The sequence below is a fragment of the Ochotona curzoniae genome, unplaced genomic scaffold (genome assembly GCF_017591425.1).
Source record: "Ochotona curzoniae isolate NIBS_2020 unplaced genomic scaffold, NIBS_Ocur_1.0 scaffold_4683, whole genome shotgun sequence".
NCBI classification, from domain to species: Eukaryota; Metazoa; Chordata; class Mammalia; order Lagomorpha; family Ochotonidae; genus Ochotona; species Ochotona curzoniae.
In genome coordinates, this window is record NW_024467121.1 from 32,209,887 (window position 1) to 32,233,585 (window position 23,699).

Below are 23,699 nucleotides of genomic sequence, written 5' to 3' on the forward strand. Positions count from 1 at the left end.
AAGTTTGAAGGGCCAGAGCTGTAGTAAAGATTGTAATAGGTTACATCTTCTGCTTTGACAAATAATACGCTTGATTGTGAGCATAAAGATGTATTGGTGCCTCCTGGCTCCTGACTTCAGATCGGCTCAGCTCTGGCCATCGTGGCCACTTGGAGAGTAAATCGACGAATGGAAGATCTTTCTCTCCATCTTCCCTTCTCTCTGTATATCTGGCTTTCCGATAAAAATAAATAAATCTTTTTTTTAAAAAAGTTGTATTGGTATTGTCTATCTTTGCTGCAGTTCAGACATTTCCTGAAAAGTAAGATTCTTGGCTTGAAAATGTCTTTCCTTCTCATTCATGCTTAGAATCCCCTGAAAAACGACAACAACACATCTTCTAAGATTCATTACATGAGAATATTTTCAACAAGGACAATGATGATTGAACACGGACTAAAAATATTTTTAAGCAAGCAAGAACTTATATAATTATGCAGTGGATTTTTAAAATAACAAGTCCAGAAGTAGCTACTGTTAGAATCAAAAAAGATCAAGAGTTGATATCCCAGTGACAAAATGCATGAACCCAAATTCCACTAATTGTAATTCGTACCCCAGGAATATGCTTCATTGTAGTGGTCCAAAAAGCCTTGTGGATTCGGATTTGGTGCTTATCTACCCCACAAAGATATGAAAAACACGGCTCAAGAGAAAAGACACAATATTTTTGCTGTTACACCTACAGAAAAACCAATTTTCAAAAAGTCATAATGATAATTGTAATACCAGTAAAAGATATTAGATTTACACCTAGTTGAATTTAATGCCCATTTTGTTCATAAGATAGAACAGCTAAGCTAGATGTTGCTGGAAGATTCTGAATTAGAAATATTGAGTTCTCCCTCGCATAGTGACAAAACATCAAAAGTATTTTTAATAAATATTTACTATAAAAAATGTAAATGCTTAAGAATGGATATTTAGCACAGTGACTAAGGCACCACTTGGTCTGCTTACATTTCCTGTTAGATGGCCCAGGTTTATACACCCACCATATTCCACACTTCCAGGTAGTGAATACACTGAGATGTAGATGATGGACCCAGTACTTGGGTCTTTGACTTCAAGGATTCCTTGGTCTCAGCCTGGCCCACAGCCCCGGATCTTACATTCTTTGAATGAGACAGCAGAGGAAAGTCTGTGTGTGTGTGTGTGTGTGTGTGTGTGTGTGTGTGTGTGTGTGGCGAAAACATGAGATGACACAACTTTTGTCATTGTCTTGTTAGTTCTATCAAACAAGTTCATCACAAAGTGTTGGCTACTAAAGAATGAATAGGAATAAATGCAAAATTGTGAAATGCATTTTTGATATTTTGACAACTTTCAGTGAATTTTGAGTTCTGATATAAAGCAGGATACAGGACAATTTAAACAGCATGTAGTCCTTAAAGTAGCACAAAAATTAGATTGTTAACAAAATCATGACAAGTTAAGCTGTCGAATAATAAAATGGAAGCAAAATTATTTTAATCAAATGAAGTAGTAACAGCAATCTTTCATGTGAACATTTCGTTAAAGTTTGAAGAAGAAGAAAGAAAGAATCTGGAAAACGATGGAATGGAAGTAAGAGAGGATTTGTGTGAGTGTGATGCTCCTGCTCGCGATAATAAGGAAGGTGCATTCATTCCACAAAAGAAGAGTGGAAAGCCTGACAGTCAGCAGCTTCCTGTTAAGACAGATGAAGAGTATTACAGGTAAGACAATAGCAATATGTAGCAGTAGGTGATTGTTCCTGTACTATAAACCTTAGAAGAATATTCAGTCTTAAAACATTTTATACTTTTACTATCAAAAGTGATATTTGTAATTTAAAAATATAGGCTAAAAAAGAGAATTTATAACACAATATTCATAAATGCTTTGTTTAAATATTAATAACTTGTTGGAAAATATGCAGGAAAAATACTCTCAGACATTTTCACTAATGAAAGCTGCAAGTTCTTGGGAAGAGTTATTTAGGAGGGTGTATCAGAATTTGAGATACTTAATTATTCAAGAATGAGACCTGAGGGCCCGGTGCCGTGACCTAGCAGGTAAAGTCCTCACCTAAAATGCACCAGGATCCCATATGGGCGCCGGTTCTATCCCGGCAGCCCCGCTTCCCTTCCAGCTCCCTGCCTGTGGCCTGGGAAAGCAGTCGAGGACGGCCCAAGGCTTTGGGACCCTGCACCCGCGTGGGAGACCCGGAAGAGGCTCCTGGCTTTGGATCGGCATAGCATCGGCAGTTGCGCTCACTTGGGGAGTGAATCATCGGACGGAAGATCTTCCTCTCTTTCTCTCTTCTCTGTATATCCGCCTTTCCAATCAAAAAATAATAAAAATAGATCTTTTTTAAAAAAAGTGATTACTAATCAGTTTCTTCAAAAATCTTTCTAGACATACAAAAATTCACTTCCATGCTCTATGTTCAAAATGCCTAATATTCTTGTTTACTTAATAGAAGTTGTGACTAGTTGCAAAAAGAATTTTAAAATTGTTTATGATGTACATACTAGTCAACAAGATAAGCTGAATGTATTATAAGAAGAAAGTGAAGGTAAAATATGCAAGGTACCAAGTAAGTGTTTTAGCCTAGTCTTGAATGATATTACTCAGCAAAAACATGTTGTACAAAGGCACCTGAAATGTGGTGTCGTACTCCAAACTTCTATGAATACTACAAGTTCATGATGAAATTGTATTTCTAACTACTACAGAAAGCTGTTTATAAAAAAAGTAACTCATTAAAGATTAGTTAACTAAATTATCTTTCCTAATTGACAATATTTATGCAAAGAAAGGATACGTTTGTAACTTTACTCTTTGCAATTTCAAAAGTGCCTTTGATAATATTTTATCAGAGTTACTGTGCCAGGACAGAACTTACCAATTGTAAGAGTGTTCTTTGATGACCACCTTTCAAGTGTACCTATTCTTTTGAAAAAATGATTTTGAAATGAAGCATGAAAGACATGAGAATTATGAAGAGAAACATTTGAGAACATAAAAATCTTATTAAATTATATGTTACTTAATTAGGAGCCAGATGAAAGCGAACCTTTTATTTTCTTCCAAACTGGATTTTAAGATAAGCATTTTTAACTTAAAATCACAAAAATGGAACAAGTGCTAATGTGTTATGTAAAAAAAAAATAGGAACCAGTTAACAAGAATAATAGAGCAATATCGTAAACAAGTAGAAGTGAGAAGACAACATGAACTGACACTGAACACACTAAAAATGGAATTGACGGCTTTCAAAAATGACTTGCATCAAGTAAGTGAATTTTTTATTAAACACTTTGCATTTCTACCTTTAATCATTATTGAATTTCATTTCCCCTTCATTTAAGCCATATATTATGTTGACCTAAAGCATACCAAATCTGCTTTTCTAAAATTATTAATTGGAAATATTGACAGCTACTGATACTTGGTAAATGTTTTCTGGATAAAGCAATAAAAGATGAGTTGAATTTAGTCTAACAAAGATTAATTTATACATTGGTATTCAGGCTAAATATTATGTAACTACAATCAAATTAGTTAAGTATTTTGTAAAGAAATTTTATTTTATAATATCATCCCTATCTGCACTTGAAAACTGCTTTTCTTGTTTGATGAATTTAGGTGTGATTTGTACATATGATAAATTTAGGTATGATTTATCAGTTTAAGTATATTTTTAAAATCTGAAGAGTCTATACAAGACACAGATCCTGATGCTATAGGAATTTGCTTTCATTTAACAGCTTTAAAAAAACATTTCTGCTCTTAATTCATCTTTTTTACTAATTTGTTCTCAAATATATGAGACTGAAAACTCACAAAGTTTTTCCTTAGGTGAAGGAACAGCATAACAAAATCCAGAGCCATCTTTCTAGACAAGAGAGTGCAAGAAAAGATGCAATGCAAATGAGTCACTTTCGCCAACCAAAGGAGGTAAAGATTGCTCCAAATGAAATGAATTATGGCATAGTCCCCCCCACAAACCCCTTTGGTGTGGTTTATTCAGCTTCGGGGGACGGGGGGAAAACATGGTAACAACTTCATACATTTTTGCCAAATTAATAGTAGTAGAAAAGTTTTTTAAGAGCACAATTACATGTCGTACTTAATGTATCATTACAATAGAAGACTGTTTTCTTCAGCAAATAAAACAGTATCCTGGTTTGCTGTTAATGCATAACCTTTTAATGTGCATTGTTATTTATAAATTTTTTACAACCTCTACTGTATGAAGAGAACTAAAATGTAAATTTACTGCAAATACAAAAATGTGTGAAAGCCTGTGGTTCATATTGTACGAAAGTAAGTTTTTCTCTTCAAATATCAAATCCTGCAAGCAGTTATATTTGGGACATATTACATTAATTCTTTTTGTTGTTTTTGTTTTTTTAGTTTTGTTTTCTTTTTTAATAATTATTTTATTTTTGATGATGTTTACATAGTTGAGAGGAATGCATGCCCATGTCGGGCAAAATTAGAGGGAAGGGTCGAGGAATGCAGGAAAGTGGATGAGGCAGCTTCTTCCAATCTCCTTTATTCTTCCTATATCTGGGCAAAGTGGGAAGAGAAGGATAGAGGGCCGTTCCCAGCATCACAACAGCATCAGTACCTGAGAATGGGAGAAGGCCACCCGGTGTCATCCCTGGGTCCCTGATATGGAGCATGTTCCAAGGATACTGCTTAAGTGGTTTTGATACTTCTGAAACACTGTTGATTTCATTACTCCAAGGTTAAGGAAATCCTTCCAAGTTCCATTTTTCTCACATAGTCCATCTTACAGTATCAGTTAACCCAGGTACGCTTTGTCAAAGCTTGACCAAAAGAGCTGTCCAATTTGTTCTTCCTTCAGTGGTACTGGATGTCCTGTTCAAGCCTCAATGAGCTGTTTTTCATGATCCCCCATGAGCATCTGGGCATGCCCTTCACTGCACAAAACTCAGCAACTGTGGAGACCCAATTCTGGCACATGTACTCCACAGTCAGACCACAGATCCTGTGATTTTTTTATGTGGTTCGGGTTCTGAGTCCAGTAATCTAGTCGGGGAGTCCCCAAAGAAATCTCACCAAAGAAACCCCAACCTGACTCTTGTGTATACCAGCCAGGGCGCGGTCCAGCTCTGTCTGTCATCCACATCAGCCTACAAACACATTGGTGGTTGCAGTCACCTGATCAGTTCTGTCTCCAGCCCTATCTCATATGCAAACCAAGGGATGTTGTGGCCCAGCCTAACCCTGCTCACCAGACACTCTGCCCTCACACACCAGTAGGAACTGCAATCTGGTCAGAGCAACCCCCAATAACTCCCACCAGGCCCATCCGCAGCCCCAGTTCCTGTGCATATTGGTATATGCAGCAGACTGGTCCAGTCTGTTCCACATCTCATTACTCTCACATGCATTGATGGAGCTAATGCCTAGCAGTCCAACTGACCCCACTATCCAGCCCACACTCACACTGGCCGTTGTCACCACCTGTCCTGCCAGGCCTGCCCCCAGCCCTGATTCTTATGTTCACCAGTGGGAGCTGCAGCCTATCAGAGAAGTGTCTATAATGTGTTACTAGGCCCACTCGCAGCCCCAGATCTTGCACTTTCCAGGTGGTTCTGGGGTCTAGCCTAACATAACTTGCTCCCAGTTCTAGCACCTGCTAGCTGATTCTGTGGCAAAACCCAACCAGCCTGCACTCACTCTGGCTCATGTACACACTAGTGGATATGGTCACTTAGCCCAGCCTGACTCTTCCCGCAACCCAGCTCACATGCAGGCCAACAGGTATTATAGCCCATCCTAGCCTAGTCTGTCCCCAGTGTCAGTTCTCACACTCTCCAGAGGGAGCAATGACCCAGCAGGGTAGTCCCTACAGCTCCCCTACCAGGCTCGCCCCATCCCAAGTCTGACATGTGTTGGTGGGAGCTACAGCCCAGTTGTCCTAGTTTGCCACACTTCAGTATTCACTAGTGCATGCTGCAGCCTGGCTCAACCCCACCTGCCCCCAGTTCCAGCTCATGCTAGCAGGTGCTGCAGCCTAGCCCAACCCAGCCCAGCCCAGCCAAGCCCAAGTCCCAGTGAACTAACTGACTGGTGTTGTGACCCAACCTGGCCTGTTCTGCACCATTCTCACATCTGCCAGTGGGTGCTTTGATCTGGCCTAGCCTGGCCTGCCCCTAGACCCACATGTGTGCCAGCAGATACTGTAATCTGACTTGGTCTGGACTGCTCCCAGCTTAGGTTCTTGTGCTCACCTGCAGAGACTGCATTCTGACAGAGGAGTTTCCCAAGATCCTGTATCAGGCCACCTCCCAGACGTAGATTTCATAGACACTGGTGGGTTCTTGACCTAGCCTGACTTGGCCCACCTCCTTTCCTGGCAGGAAGAACAGCCTTGCCCCACCAGTCCACATCCATTCCAGCTCTTACTGTCAGGTGTCACAGCACAACCCTACCTGGTACACCCCCAGACCTTGCTTTCCCTTGATTCAATGTGTAACAGAGACCTAGCCCAACCTGTTCTACACCCACCCTAGCTCTTGTGAACACCAGTGGATGCTGGATCCTAGCCTCGTCTGGCACTCCTCAGACCAAGTCCACACCCATGCCAAGGAATACTATGGCCATGTCCAGCCCAGTTAGCCACCCCCATTCCAGCTGGCATGCTCATCAGTGGGAACTGCAGCCCAGTATGGTTGTTCCCTTAGCTCCCAAGCAGCCTCATTCCCAGCCACAGATCTTGCATGTGCCAGTGGTTGTTCTGACCTAGCCTAGCATAACTCATGCCCTGTCTTGGCCTTTGCCATCTGGTGCCTTAGCCTGGCATGGCATGACCTGGCACATTTTAGTCCCAACTCTCTCTGGGGAGTACTGAAACCTACCCCTGCCCAGTCGGACCCCATCCCTGGCTTTCTTGCAAACCAGTACATATGGTAGCCTCCGACACCCAGCCCTGACTCACATGCTCACCAGTGGGAGCAATGGCTGACCAGGGGAGTTCCCCATGTTCCCCCACCAGGCCACTCCGGACTCAGATATCACACATGCCAGTGAGTGCTAGGTCTTACCTGGTATAATCTGACCCCCCCCCCCAGTCTCAGCCTTTGTGTGTGCGGTGGATGGTATGGCATGGTCTACCCCACATCCAATTCTTGAGTGCACCTGCAGGTGCTATAGCCTGGACCAACCCAGACTGTTCCCAACCCCAGTGCCCTTGAGCATTGGTGAGTTCAATGGTCATACCTAGCTCAGCCCTTCACTACCTCCAGCCCTCAAGCAAACCAGCCTGTATGGCAGTCCCATAGGTGTAAGCTCATGATCCCCCACAGAATCTGCTCCCAGACCCTGTTCTCTTATGAGCTGGTTAGTGTCATGGTCAAGTCTGACACGGTCCACGCCCTGACACTCACTGGTGGGTACTATGATTGAGTCCTACCAGTCTAGTCCCCCTCCATTGCTTTTGTGTGCACTGGAAGGCCATAGTTGATACCAACAATTAGAACTCAGATCTCCCACATGGGCAGGTGTATTGGTTTGGCCTCAAAGGTCCTCCAGTTTCCCTTCTCCAGATCATCCAGTCTCAGCCGCATCGTTTATGTGCAAGTGCAGTAGCCTCATTGGTGGAATCCCCCAGAAGTCACTCCTCACCTCTCTCGTTTTTCCTCAGCAGTCCTCCACTCCTCTCATCTCCAGACCTGCTTCCCTGAGCAGTACACAGCCCCCACGCCCATAAGTGCACAGATGCACAAGCCCAGTCCTCCAGCAGCGTACTGAGCTAGCCTGGGGCCCTGCCTGACTACCCAGCGCCCACGCACACTGATACTTGGGTCCCCAAACACTGATGGCATGCCAACGTCTCCCCCACCCCCACATCTTAAAAAAATAATAATAGAACAGGCAACTATGCTAGCATACCGTATAGTTAACACAAATTTGGCATTAACCAGGCCCAGGATGCCTGCCAGCTATTGGCTGCTTTTTTTTCTAGCACTGTAACACTTACCTAGGTACAATGCAACCTCTGGGCCATTGCCTACAACTGGGCTCAATTTTTCATTTGTTTTCAAATATAGCTGTATATATTTTGATATGTGTACACATGTATACAACTTCCTGCATCATGGAATACGGGACATTTTTAAACCAAATACATGTGTGTGTGGTGAGGGCATGGGTGGTAATGGTGAAATTTTTAGCAAATTTGATAATGTAATGTCAGTTCAGCTCCATTTATCTGGCATTGTCAAGTAGTGATATTTACAGCAGCTTTACTCAAAAGAGAAACTGTTAATATTTTTCATAAAAATCCATAATATTCTTGGAATCTCAAATTCCTTCAAAGTTCTAATGGATGTTATACTTTAGGGCAGTGGTTTCTCATCCTGAATGTGCTTCCTTTCCTGAATCTGTTCGTGGAGAGGTTGGTTTATGAGTTTCACCATTAGACAAGGAAGAAAAGTAAAACCAGATCAAACTGAAATCCAAACAACAATACAAATGGCTAGTGAAGCGAGACGCGGATTTTAGAAAAACAAAATAAACAAACTGATACACCATTGGCCCAACTTAGCAAAAAGAAAAAAATATACAACAGGAAGTTGTATAAAAAGAAGGCTCAAACTAATAAAATCAGAGATGAAAAAGAAAATGCAACGAGAGACAATACAGAAATTAAATGGATCATTAGGGATTACTACAAACATCCTTAGGCCAACAACTTGGAAACGCTAGAAGAAATAGATTGCTGGACACGTGCAATCTACCAAAATTGACTCATAAAGTAGAAAACCTAAATAGATAGAAAACCAAGACGGAGATTGAATCAGTAATAAAGAGCCTCCATAAGAAAGCCCAGGACTGAATGGCCTCACTGCCGAATTCTGCCAAACTTTGCAAGAACTAATTCCAGTACTTCTCAAGCAATTCGAAATAATTGAAAAGGAGGGAATACTACTCAGCTATTAAAAAAAACAAAATGCAGTTCTTTGTGGCTAAATGGGCCCAACTGGAAACTATAATGCTAAGGGAAATGAGCGAATCCCAAAAGATTAGATACCACATGTTTGCCTTGATTTAACTTGTAATTTTTGTTTGGTTGTTGGTTATTTTTTGAACCTGTCATTGATACTGTCTCAACCCAGGTGTTTCGAAGAATGGAACTTGCATTATTTTTAACATATTGTTTGCCCAATACTATGTCAATTAATTCCATAATGTTGTATATTGATACTGAGGTTTTGTTGGGGCTTTTAACTGACCGGATCTTTACTCTGTTAGCCCTACCTTCAGACTAGAGAAGGTCTCCCCAAGAGGCCACTGAACTTATCTGGACAATAAGACGCTGGACTTTATGCTAGATATGTGTTTGCAAGGAACGAATCTCAACTGAACTTGAACTGTGGTTATGCATCAAGGTGGAGGAATCCACCATGCGGGGAGGGGTATGGGAGGGGTGGGGGGAATCCCCAGTGCCTATAAAACTGTATCACATAATACAATGTTAACAACAATAAAAAAAAAAATCTTGTGTGAGGACAGCAACACCTTAATTCTGGAACCAGAAAAAGAGAAAAAAGAGAACTTTAGACCAATATCCCTACCAAACATAGATGCAAAAAATCGGGCCCAGCGCAATAGCCTAGTGGTTAAAGTCCTCGCCTTGAACGTACCAGGATCCCATACAGGCGCCAGTTCTAATCCCAGCAGCCTTGTTTTCCATCCAGTTCCCTGCTTGTGGTCTTGGAAAACATTTGAGGATGGCCCAAAGCCTTGGGACCCTGCACCTGCGTGGGAGACCTGGAGGAGGCTCCTGGCTTCAGACTAGCTCAGCTCCAGCCATTGCAGCCGCTTGGGGAGTGAACCATTGGACAGAAGATCCTCCTCTCTCTCCTCCTCTCTGTATATCTGCGTTTCCAATAAAAATAATAAATTTTAAAATCTCAGCAGAATACTTAGCTAATCAAATCCAACAGTGCATCAGAAAAATCATTCTTCTTTACCAATTGCAATTTATTATCTCTGGCATAGAGGGATGGTTCGGCATATTGAAATCATTACATATGGTGCATCACATTAACAAATTGAGGAATAAAAACAATATGATTGGCTCAATAGAAGCAGAGAAAGTATTTGATAAAATAGAGCATTCTTTCATGTTAAAAACATGAAGCAATTCGAATGTAGAACAGTTCTCAGCACAATCAAGGCAATAGAAGATCAACTCACAGCCAGCGTCACATTGAATGGGGAAAAGCTACAAGCAAATCCAGCAAAATCAGGAGCCAGACAATGGTGCACATTTCACCACTGCCATTATAGTTCTGGAGGTTTTAGCAGAGCCATTAGACGACAGTAAGAAATCAGATATGAATTAGAAAGGAGTAAGTCAAATTATTCCTGCTTGCAGATGACATGACTTGATGGGAACAACAACTCCACTAAGAGACTTTGGGAAGCAGAAGAGAGCTCGATAAATTTGCAGAATATAAAATCAACACACAAAAATCAGTGGCTTTTAAGCACAGACAGTGCCATGGATGGAATACTAACAGCATTCTTCTCAAATCTAGATTAAAAGATACTATCTTAAACAACAAAAATAAAGCGCTGGAGGCATCCCACTGCCGAGTTTCAGGACATACCACAGGACAGTTATACCACGACAGAGAGCTCTTCTTTCAGACGTTGACTAAGCATTATAAGTGAAACTTTCTGGTTAAACGTACATTCTAATACATTTTAATCAACAAATTACAAAGTTAATATGCTACGTTTGCAATAGAAGCACATTTTTCTGTCAAATACTCAGGTTATACTAAGAAAAAACATATAAATTTGCTTTTCCTCAAGTGGTAGCCACAGCTGGGATTTATAGCTTTATGGTTCTTGGTGCACTGATCACGGCTTCTCTGATACACCAAAATATAACCTTGTGGTACCGTCAGAGTGTTTAAACTGAAGCCCAGGAGTGAAGGGGCTTGGAAATTTGATTAAACCATGAGTGCAATATTCTCAGGCCTGTAGTTTTGGCCTATCACAGATGGTCATTTAAACTGTTTGTTCCGCAATCTGGAATCCTCTTTTTACAAAGAGAAAGTGGTCTATAAACTCTAAGTGGGAAAGACATATTGCTGACTAATGAAATTCATGGAAGTTTTATGCACGGATGGAATGTATCGTGTCCTTCACCTTCCCCACTGGATGGCATTCTTCAGGTGTGTGAGCAAGAACGGAGTGCAACTTGTTAAACCACCACATTTATTGGCATGTTCCTGATTAAAATGTCAAAGCTTACATGGACAAAAAATAAATAAAAATTCTTTTTTTTTTTAATTTTTTTTTATGTTCACCTCTTTTTTAAAAAAAAAAAAGATTTTATTTATTTATTGGAAAGGCAGATATACAGAGAGAAGGAGAGACAGAAAGATCTTCCATCCGATGATTCACTCCCCAAGTGAGCACAACTGCCGATGCTGTGCCAATCCAAAGCCAGGATCCAGGAATTTCTTCTGGGTCTCCCACGTGGGTGAAGGGTCCCAAGGCCTTGGGCCGTCCTCGACTGCTTTCCCAGGCCACAAGCAGGGAGCTGGATGGGAAGTGGAGCTACCGGGATTAGAACCGGCGCCCATATGGGATCCCGGCATGTTCAAGGCGAGGACTTTAGCTGATAGGCCACACCGCCGGGTCCAAATAAGAATTCTTAACCACAATATTATTTTAGGTATTAGGCCCAGGTGATGTCTGTTGCAACAATTCAACTCTGAAGTTATGGTATAAATGTAGCCATGAACAAGAAGCAAATGAATAGGTGTTTCTATGTCCCATTACAATCTGCCACCCTTGTGTGTGAGACCCAAATTATGCTCCTGGGTCCTGTCTTTGACATGCTTCAGCCCTGCCCAATGTGGCAATTAGGGGATCTGAACCAGTGGGCTCAAGATCTAACATTTTGTCTCTCCTTCTCTCTATGCATAACTCTGCCCTTAAAATAAATATGTTTAGAACTAACTAATAAAATAGCCATGATGAGTAGATTTGTACCAGGTGCTGGTAAACCTTTTTTTTTTTTTTTTTTAATTTCAGTTTCAAGAGGCAGAAGCTCAATACCAAGGAATGGTACAAAATATGGAGAAGTCAGATCAACTGAAATACCACAATTTAAGGTAACATACAAAGTAGCCGAAATCCATATAAAACACAGAAGCCATGTGCTATGAGACTTAGACTGTCATTTGTCATCATAACTATGTCTTGTAGCCAGGGAGAAATGGCAGCTTTAAGCTACTTGGTAGTATATAATGTTTGCAAATGTTTCCTATTACACATTCTTGACATGGTTGCAAAATCATTTGCTTTTTGCCATTTTAAGAATTTAATTATACCTCTTAGTGTGTATTCAGAAAATTCTGCACAATTTAGATTGTTTGTGAGAATATTTTTTAATTTTTATTTAAGGCTTGAGTGTGAAATTTTGGAATTAAAGTATACCATCAAAAATCAAGCAGACAGAATTGAAAAGCTGGAGAAAAACCTGGTAAGGCCAAGGTCAGTAAGTGGTCTCTTGTTTTCTGTCACACTGAAAAGGAGATTTTATTTCTCTATCTGGAGATGATAAAAATGTTTAAGGCAACATGAAAAGTCTCATTGAAGCCACTTACCTTGGTTGAAATTTACTGAATCTGTAAACTCAATTATTTTGCCAGTAAGATTTGAATTTAAAATTGTGATACCTCAAAAAGTAGTGTTTGTGGTATATCTTTTGTATTAATTAATCAGTGATGGACATTTGCATGATGTAGTCTACTGTGAATAATGTTGCTATGATCATGAGTACATAGCTGTCACTTAGAATCGCTGCTAATGTTTATATTCCGTTTAAAATGCCAAGAAGCTTGAGTAATGATTTCAACTAAAACTGAATCTCTATAGTTAAAATCTAAAGTCTTCACTGAGATTTTGAGAATGGATTATGTTCTAGGGGGTAAGTTGTGTTTTTATGGAGAATAGATAGGAGTTCATTATACATGTTTTCTTCACCACAAGGAATCTTTGGATTTTGCAAAAGGGAATCGATGTCAGGGAAAAGAGAAATGGCTGCTACAGTGTTGCATAACAGCACAACAGGGTAATGCAAAAACTGAAGGTTCAGAGAAAAAAAAATTTTACCCCATCTGTCCATGTTTGTCATCCTTCGTCAAAACTTAGTCTAATCTCATACAAGTTGAAGTGTGATCTAGGATGCCAATTTGTTGGTGGGTAGTAAATATGGTTTAACTGTCTATGAAGAAAAACAGGATTATCCTATTGGTCTTATCCTTCTTTAATAAAAATTACAGTCACAAGATTGCTTGTGAACACTGAATGGAGAAATTATGTCATTTAGTAGATTTTGTTAATTAGTTTCTTTAAATGACAAGGAATAGGGTGCATTTGTATTAAACAGATACTCATATCTGGGGATCAAAAGCATTTGCATTGATTGGTTAATTACAGAAACACCCAAGGAATGTGCTTTGCTTTCAGGTGACTTTAGCCTATCAATGGTCATCATATAAAGTGTGTACTGTTCAGTTTAGAATAGTTTGTATTGCATTTTATGATTGTTGTCCACTAAACAGTACAGAGAAATGATCTACAAATTATAAGTGGAAAATACACTGATAGTTAATGGAATCAATGAAAGGTTTATGATACAATTCCAGGAAAGAACTCTAGGTTTCATCTTTCCCATTAGATGTCATTTTCTTTTTTTAAAAAAATATTTGTTTAATGGAAAGTCAGAGTTACAGAGAGAGATAGGAAAAGAAGGATAAAGATAGAATCTCCCAGTTATTCATTTACTATCCAAGTGGCTACAATAACCAAGGCTGAACCAGGACAAAGCCAGGAGCCAAGATTTCATGTGGGTGTCCCACATGGGTGGCAGGGACCAAAGCATTTTGGCCTTCTTGCTCTACTTTTCCCAGGTTGTTAGCAAGGAGTTGAATTAACAGTAATCTGGGACATTAACTGGGACATTAACTCATGTCAGATGCCAGCATCTCTTGTGCCACAATGCCAACATACCAACATATTTTCAATGGTGAGAACAAAAATTGAGGACAGCTGGATAGAAGACCACTATCATTGATATACCACTTGTCTCAAATAGCAATATTTATACAAATTTTAAGTGAATAGTCTTATCCACAATATTATTTTGTATATTGGCCCAGGTGATGCCTGTTACAAGTCAACTCCGCAGCTACAGCATACATATAGATATGAGCAGAATGCTAATGTAAAGGTGTTGCTGTATTACAATCAAATTTTAGTTGCAAAACCAAGTAATGAACAAATGTGTACCAGGTACTGGTGGAACTAGAGGAGATGGGAGATGCAAACCAATTTAAATAGAAAACTAGATGAGGTATAATGCCAAACTTTGTAAATTAAATTTATATCAATTGTTTTCTAAAATAACAGCCCTTTCCATCATTTGATTTAGATGATACTCTAATGAGATATGTGGAAACATGTACATCGTAATACAGAATATATTTATGCCTTATTTAGTCATGATGTTTGGTAGCTTTTGAAAAGTCTCTCAAAGTCTGTTAGTCTCTTACTTCTAGCTTGACACTTTTTTTCATTCCTGCATCTCTGTAGCACTGTGGGCTGCATGCTACAACCACTTCGATCACAACAACACTATCAGCTCTTCAGGTTGTGGCAGAGATACCAGGTCCAAACACACAATCACACATTCATACTAAAGTTCAGAGCTGGTTACTTGGCAGATGACATTTAATACTTCCAATCATTTACTTCATCTTTGGCTACCTTTTACCCTGGGAAGAACTATAAAATTTTTGGTGTAGAATAATAACTTTTGAGTCAATTTGGCTTTTGCCAATCCAAACTAGACTATTTGTACCCACCAATCTATCATCCTATCTGTGACTGTGTATGGAAATAACCTGCTAACCTATTTTATTGGTATTCAGTTTATGAATATTGATAGATACACTATTATCATCCTTACAGTGTAGTTGCATTGCTAAGCACATGGTTCCAGAATAAATAGATAAAGCATGAGCAAACCAAAAGTTCTGGTTCTTACCCAGTATGATAGTTAATTCCTTGAACAGCTATGGGTAAATTGCATGTAAAAGTAATTTTGTTCTATAGGCATACTTACATATCTTTTTCTTAACAGTGATAAAATTAATAACTTTTTTAATACTAACTTAGCCTTGTTCATTGTGAAGTCTTTAAATAAAGAACCATATTCCTAATTTTTTTCTTTCCAGGAACTGACGAACTGAGATCTGAAACATATGAACTGATCCTCTTAAAATAATGAGAAGTCAAATCTAAATCGTAACTCTAGTGTTCCAAAGCATTGCAAATGTGTAGATTTTTAAAATAAAAATTATATGCTCTTAATGATAATAAATTTGAGGCTTTTGATGATTTCTATGAAATATATGATGTAAAACGTTCATTGAAAAAATATTTTGCATCATATATGTAAGGTAAAATATACATTTTTCAAATTGTATTTGGAAGGAATAAAGGCAGAAAGGTAGGACAGTTCCCCCTTCCACTTGTACAGGCCAAAGCCAACAGCCAGGAACGGAGCTCTGGTCTCTCCCAGGGGTGGCAGAGTCCCAACAACTTGAGCCATCACTTGCTGCCTCTCACATTCACATTCACAGAAAGCTAGGATCAGAACTGCAGCTGGGACGCAAGCCCGTCCGGTGTGGACTGAGAGCGCCCCAAGTCGTGTCATAACTGCTGTATCCAATGATGAGTCCTACACATAACATTTGAAACATTTTCTTGGAATCTGTAGGTTACTTTAGAGAAAGTTTTGCAAATGAAAATCAGTGTTATTAGTACGCAAAACATGCCAACTGTTATGTTGTACCCAAATTGTCATTAATAATATAGTAAATTGAAGTCTTTCCGTTTTTAAATTTTTGTCACTATCTACAAACCTAAATATTTGTAAAGTCATCATCTCGGTTTACTGGTACTGCTGCCATTGTCAACGTTTGGATATTTTGCAATTGTTATAAAACCATCAAACATAAACTTTTAACTGTAAATACTGATGTTAATATATCTTTCTTTACAGAGATAGAATGTTTAAGTAAGCTTTTTCATCCAGTGTTTTCTTAGTCCTTATTTCCCCTTAACTTTCTGGAAGCGATCTTAAAATTAGAGAAAAGCACCAAATTCTAATATAAAAATTCTCCACAAAACTGTGAGAATAAACTGATGTTGACTTTAGCTTATCACCACTGATTGCCTCTAGGTATCTTTTCTATAAATAAGCTCATTCTACATTCCCATAAGCAACTTTCATAATGAGAAATTTACCACACATACATTCTACCACTTAATCCTAGATTGTTGTTGGCAAGGTGTTACGATTGAACTGTAGTTCCTATTTAAGACCAAAGGATTCCATTAAAATCCATGGATTTTATTTAGTTGTCACATTTCCTGGCTTCCTTCATTCAGAACAGTTCTGGAATCTTTGCTTGACCTTCACAAGCTTGAATCTTTTGAGTAATGAAACCTAGTCAGTTGGTGTCAGTTGGATTTTGTTGGAATTTCCTTATGATTAGGTTCAAGTCATACAATTTTTGGTAATAGTATTGAAGAAGAAATTCTGTGCATTTTTGCTTGCATGCTGTCAGGTGACCTGCAATTTTGAATGGTCTCATTACTGATGTTGATAAGTTGGTTCACTGAAGGTATTAGCTGCAGAGTTCTCCACTGCAGTGTTGACTTCTTACTTTCTGTTTTGTGAAGAGAGCATTTGAAGCGATAAATAACTCTGGTTTTCATCAAACTTGCAGTCTGCTCAATTACTTGTATCAGTGGGGAATCCTCGTGTCTTTAATCCTGTTCTAATTTTTAACAACTATCATTTTTGAAAATTTATTTTACATACTTTTTTTAAAGATGTATTTATTTTTATTTTAAATGCAGATTTACAGAGAGAAGGAGAGATAGGAAGAAAGATATTCCATCCATTGGTTTAGTACCCCCAACGACTGCCACGGCCAAACCTTGAGCCAATCCAAAGACAGGAGCTGCTTTCCCACAGCAGGGATGGAAAGTGGAGCAGCCAGGACATGAACCAGTACTCATATGGGGTGCAGGCACCACAGGTAGAGGATTATTGTGCTAGACTACCATGCCAGCCCCTTTGTACTTTTTTAAAGATTTATTTTTATTTATTTGGAAGGCAAAGTTATAAAGTGGCAGGGAGGGGCTGCATACAGAGAGACCATTCATCTGCTGATTGACTGTCCAGATGACTACAGTGGCCAAACCTGGGGCAGGCCAAAGCCAAGAGGCTGGAACTCCATCCAGGATCTCCAGTCAAAAATCAGCAGACTGATTAAGCCCAGCAGAGGGCGCTGTTTCCTGAGTCAGAGCCACAGCAGGCTAAATCCTCCCAGACAGCAGTGCACAGTGTAGCAGCAGCAGATGAGTTTTGCTATGCAAATAACCAGAAACAAATTCTATGGGAGCCTCTGTATCTTTCCCATGAAGCCGAAAAACTGGCCTCGACCACTATTAGATCAAGAACTTTATAGACCACAGATATTACAATTTTATTTATTTTTAAATTTTATTTACTTGAAGCGCAGAGAGGAGAGACAAGGAGAGAGACAGATAAAAACAAAGCTCTTCCACCTGCTGGCTCATGCCCCTGATGCCTACAACAGTCTGAATGGGCCAGGCAAAAGGCGGGAATCAGAATCCAATCTGGCTCTTCCATATGACAGCCATCAGCTACTGCCGCCCAGGCTGTGTGTTGGCCAGAAAGTCAAGTCAGAAACGGAGCTGGGACTCAAACGTACACACTGCAAAATGGGATTCACAGATTGCAGCTGGTGTCTCGACCACTGTGCCAAACACCCATCCTCCACATCTCAAGTCTGCTCATTTTCCTAAAAGCTTTTCTCCAAATTATAAAGTCAAATCATGTGTGCACTTCAAGAGTCTGTCATTGATACCTTTAAAAATAAATATGAACTAGTATTGTTTCATTTAATTTCTAAAGTGTATGTGTAGTTTTATATGTATATAGATTTATGTAAAAGTCCACTGATTTTTAAAAGGAGATTATTCAATATAAACTTTGTGCTTATTATAGAATGAAGCACAATTGAGTCAATTTTTGAGCATTCAAAATAATGGACAGAGCTAGAATCCCATATGGGTGCCGGTTCTAATCCTGGCAGCCCCTCTTCCCATCCAGCTCCCTGCTTGTGGCTTGGGAAAGCAGTCGAGGATGGCCCAAAGGCTTGGGACCCTGCACCAGTGTGGGCAACCCGGAAGAGGCTCCTGGCTTCAGATTGGCTCAGTTGCGGCCATTGTGGCCACTTGGGGAGTGAGCCATCAGACGGAAGATCCTCCTCTCTGTCTCTCCTCCCCTCTGTATATCTGTCTTTCCAATAAAAATGAATAAATCTTTAACAAAAATAATAATGGACAATCATTGATAATGTTAATAATTCTCAATTTCCACTGGTAATAAAATAACAAATTATTAAATGTAATGAGTGTAGAAAAGTGTTTGCATGTATGCAAGCATGTGTGTGTCACAATATGTTAACTTGCCAAGAAATAAAATTTTTTAGAGATTATTAATTCAAAAGAAACTATAAACACAAAATGGAATATGGACAGCATTCATTTCTTACAAAGCCTAGAAATTAATTTGATAAAGGAGTGAATCATATGCACATATATGTGTAAAGTATATATATACATGTAGAACATTTTAATATATGTATACATGTTTATAGTCTATTGAAAGAACTTGTATATAGCACTTTAAAGCTTATTTGAGATAGCTTCTGTGCAAATGGAAATCCCAATCCAGGTGCCTATTCCAGAAAAGAGAATTCTATATTAAAATATTTTTTTCAAGTACGTACAAATAATCACCCACACTAAATTGAAGAGTCAGTAACTGGCCACCAGTGACCAACTTGTCATCAAAACTTTGTAGCCCTTCTTTCTTGAAATAAATTTGGAGCTAATTAGTTTTCAAGATTTTTCCGGGTTTTTTTCCGCAGTGACACGATAAACATGCTTAAGATGGAAACCAGATGTTTCAACTTACTGCTCATGTGCTCATGTACACTGTACACACGTGTCACTGTTAGACTGAATTGTCTGCGATAAAAGGATGATAACTTAGAAACAGGAAACGGGCAGTGGGGATACACTTATAACTCACTGGGTGGGGCACGAAGATTAGTTACTCCTCACTAGGGTATTGAAGATTTCTCTGCACACCCCTCCTAAAACCGTTCACCTAAACTGTTGACATATGTCTTGTTAGAGTTATAGAGTTAGTCTACCCGAAAAACAGTCAGGTTCTGCAAAATCATGCTTCAACACTATAAACTGCTAAATACTAAAATTAAAACAGACACGAGACAGCTGAATAGTAATCTATAGCAGTTTTAAGGTGTATAGAACCCAGCTGTATATAAACTAATAATTGAAATGTCAATGTAGAAGTCATAGGAAGTGGTTCAGAACTTGCACTCTTTTTTTTCTCTCTCTCTCTCTCTTTGAACATGCTGGTTACACAATACCATGTCAACTAATTCCATTACGTTATAAATTGTTACTGATGTAATGTCGGGGCTTTTAATTGATTGGGATGATGCTCTGTCGGCTCTACCTTCAGACCAGAGACGGTCTCCCCATGAAACTGTAGAACTTATCTGGACAATAAGATGCTGGACTCTATGCTTTGTAGATGCTTGCAAGGAAAGAATCTCAACTGAATTTGACCTGTGGAAATGCAACAAGATGGAAGAATCCACCATCGGGGGGAGCGGGTCTTGGGGAGGGGAGGGGGAATCCCAGTGCCTGTAAAACTGTGTCACATAGTGCAGTGTAATCAATTAAAAAAAAAAGGACGATAACTAAAATGCCCTTTGTGGACCAGACCTGTAGGACCCCACAGCATCAGACAGCAGCTTCTTCCTGGGCAGAAATGCACTTCACCTCTATGCTGGTGTTCCTTCTCACAGTCGCTCTGACAAGATGTGCGAAAACAGTTCTGTGAAAATAAAACTCACAGGAGCCATAAAAATTACACCAAGACTTTTACATTAGCATTGGGCTCTCAATGAACGCGCCGTCCCTTTTCTGTCAGATCAAGACTTCTAGCTATGATAGACTTGGCAATGAAAAGAAGAGAAAAATACAGTGTGTGTGTGTGTGTGTGTGTGTGTGTGTGTGTGTGCGCACATACACTTTATGACAGTGAAAACCTGGCAGGCAGAAATAAGACAGGCAGATGCAGCCAGGTTCTGTAAGGACATCTTCCTGATACCTATAAGACCTGAAACCCAAGTTTATCTGTAGTTACGACATTCTAGAATTTAAACTCCACACAACAGTGGGCAACCGGGTCAGAAGAAAAGTTGTTTATGCAGCTAGAGCCCTGCTCAGTAGCTGATTCAGGTCCTTAAAAACTAGACCGGACCTAATGTGATTCGTGAAGTAGAAGGAAAAGTAGAAGTTGAATGTTTCTAGATGATATCTACTTGAATAAATAAACTGATGGTGGAATAAATAAATATATTCATTACAGATTTTAGAACTTTTCTCAATGCCACGTGACAAAAAGCACTGTAGGACAATTCTACAAAATCATTTGTAGCTCTAGGTTTGTATATAAATAGCTCTTCCCTTGGGGAAAAAAAAAGAGAGGAGAAAAGAAAACTAGTTGGGCCTCCAAGTTTCTTTTTCATGGTAAATGTGGTACCCCACACCAACTGACTTGCAAAGTAATGGGTTTGGCCAGGACAAAGGGGTTCTTCTCATACTTTTATTTTATCCAGATCTCTGTCTCCTAAATTCTAGTTGAAGTCCCAAATTTACCAAGTCTACAGAAATTAAGTTTGTTCTGGTTCACTAGCATCCGTTCTTCGAAAGGTCGCAAAAGAAAATATCCATCATTTCCTTGTGGAAACCCTTTAAATGTTACAGAGCGCGTCCACATGCGCGCACACACACACACAATTCATGAGCTGAAATCTGGGGTCCTGCCTGGCGGTGATGAGACGAGGGATGGATTTCATGTGGCTAGGCAGCAGCCCACACTGTGTTTCTGACAGAGTAAACACAAACTCTTGCTGTCATGAAGCAAGTTCATGTTTGAGTTGCCAAGAGCTGAGGTATAACCCCCTAGACTCTTAGGCTGCTCCGCAGACTGCCAAATGCAACTCTGTCCATGCCACACAGATTTGCCCTTACACACATCCCCATATTTCCGCTTGGCAGAATTTACCAAATGTTCCAGCCAGCTCTCTCTCTCCCTGTGTGGCCCAGTCAGATCAACAGGAAATATTCGGGGACCTTGGCCTTGATGTTACCCACGCAGCAGCACACTTGTTAATCCGGCAATAGCTGCTGCTGAGCCCGCCTCTTCGCCTTTATCAGACCGGAATACAAGAACATCCCAACTGCAGCTAGCCTCTCCCAGTGCCCCCATGCTTCAGGTGCAGCCGTGTTCTCCAGCCTGGGGCGGGTGGAGGGGGCGTGGGAGAGTCTGCAGAGACTCTTTTTTCATTGTTATGCTTGGGGCAGTGCACATAAAACTTGCCGTTTTTGCCATGTCCGACTGCACTGTCCGCGTGGTAATAAGTGCACACTTTGCTCTGCCGCGTTCACCAGCAGCCCGTCTCCAGAACTGCTTTTATCTTCCAGAACTGAAACCCTGTGCCTGCTTTCTCATACTCCTTGATCCTTCCTCACCCAGCCCGGCCGTCCACACTCCTGACCCTGGGACTGTGACTCTTCTGCTCACCTCCTATGCAGGCAACCGTGCAACCGTGTCCTTTTGTGACTGGTTTCTTTCGCTCAGAACTCATCCTTACTGTGGTGTGTCAAACTCCCTTTTTAAGGTTAAATTGGTTTATTATATGCCAAGTTCACATTATATTTATCTGTTCATCCATTGATGGGCTTGACGTTTGATTTTTGTGGCTAGTTGATGCTGCTGTGAGCTTGAGTGTCTGATCTCCTTCAATAGCTTTGATGGTTTCTAAATCTAAATTGTAGGAACTGGCCTCACATCCACTTTCCTGTTGTGTGGTCATGTTTACATTAGTGTCTCAGTTAAAAAGAAAAACAGGAAGAAATCCACCGAACGTTATTTTAGGGTGAGACCCAAAAGTAACTTATATTAGGTTCTTGTGACCACAAATGAGCACAAGGCTTCTTTCTAAGAGGTAATTGAAATATTTAAAACAAGATTAGAATGATAATTGCACAACTGCAGATGAACTAAAATCTAAAGTATACACCTAAGATAGATTATTTTTTAAAGATTCATTTATTTCTTTGTTTTTATTGGAAAGTCAGATATACAGAGAGAAGAGACAGCGAGGAAGATCTTCTGTCCTTGATTCACTCCCCAAGTGAGTGCAACGGCCAGAGCTGAGCTGATCCGAAGCCAGGATCCAGAAGCTTTGTCCAGGTTTCCTATGTGAGTGCAGGGTCCCAATGCTTTGGGCCATCCTTCACTGCTTTCCCAGTCCAAAAGCAGGGAGCTGGATGGGAAGAGGGGCCACCAGGACACAAACCAGTGCCTATATGGGATTCTGATGTGTGCAAGGCAAGGACTTTAGCTACTAGGTTATCGCACTGGACTCAAAATAATTCAATTTCATGATCTGTAAATTAGACCTCAATATAACTTTTTTTTTTTTTGCCAGTGATGTAGGCAGAGGCTTTATCCACTACGCCATTGTGCTAACCCTCTGGATCTACTTTCTTTTTTGTTTTGTTTTGTTTCTTTTTTTTTTAATTAATTGCATTGCATTATGTGACACAGTGTTATGGGCACTGGGATTCCCCCCACCCCTCCCCTAACCCTCTCTCCATGGTGGATTTCTCCACCTTGCTGCGTTACCACAGTTCAAATTCAGTTGAAGTTCTTTCATTGGAAGTATTTACCAAGCATAAAGTCCAGCGTCTTATTATCCTAGTGAGTTCAACGATTTCTTGGTGAGACCATCTCTGGTCTGAAGGTAAAGCCAACAAAGTATCATCCCAATCAATTAATTGTTTTGTTTCTTAAGATTTACTTATTTTTAGTATAAGCACACATTCACAGAGAGAAGGACAAAGACAGAAAGATCTTCCATCTGCTGTTTCACTCCCCAAATGGCTTCAATGGCCAGAGCTGAGCTGACCCCCCACACGGCTGCAGGGTCCCAAGGACTTGGATCAATCTCCACTGCTGTCCCAGGCCACAGGCAGGGAGCTGCTTAGAAAGTGAAGCAGCCAGGACACAAACCTGCACCCATGTGGGAATCTGGAGCTTGAAGGTGAGTCATTGTGCCAACCCAATATAATGTTTCTTAAAAATATGCTTCAGATATTTGATAAGCACACCTCATGACAACAAACAGATAAACAAAAAACAACCTTAGCTATTGCACAGACTTAAGGGCTGGAATTTTCTATGGCAAAATGTTTACAATGGCTCAATTAGATGATAGGATTTTCAGTCTCTTTTTTTTGTTTTTGCTTAAATGTATTTAATATAGTTTTTATATTAAATATGAACTTTCCAAAAAAAAGACTGAAATAATATTTTTAAATAGAATCAAGAGTTGAATTGATTTATAATTTAGCAG

The 23,699-nt window shown here is 39.9% G+C and overlaps 1 protein-coding gene across 1 annotated transcript in view; it reads left to right on the plus strand.

Moving 5' to 3' along the window:
* Positions 1-23,699, plus strand: part of LOC121148228 (ankyrin repeat domain-containing protein 20B-like) — a 42,481-nt gene that overhangs the window by 16,318 nt on the left and 2,464 nt on the right. Inside the window, exons 10-14 of the mRNA XM_040968316.1 lie at positions 1,561-1,736; positions 3,178-3,298; positions 3,865-3,963; positions 12,100-12,179; positions 12,472-12,561. Of these exons, the coding sequence (XP_040824250.1) occupies positions 1,561-1,736; positions 3,178-3,298; positions 3,865-3,963; positions 12,100-12,179; positions 12,472-12,561 (566 nt within the window). The remainder of the gene's footprint in view (positions 1-1,560; positions 1,737-3,177; positions 3,299-3,864; positions 3,964-12,099; positions 12,180-12,471; positions 12,562-23,699) is intronic.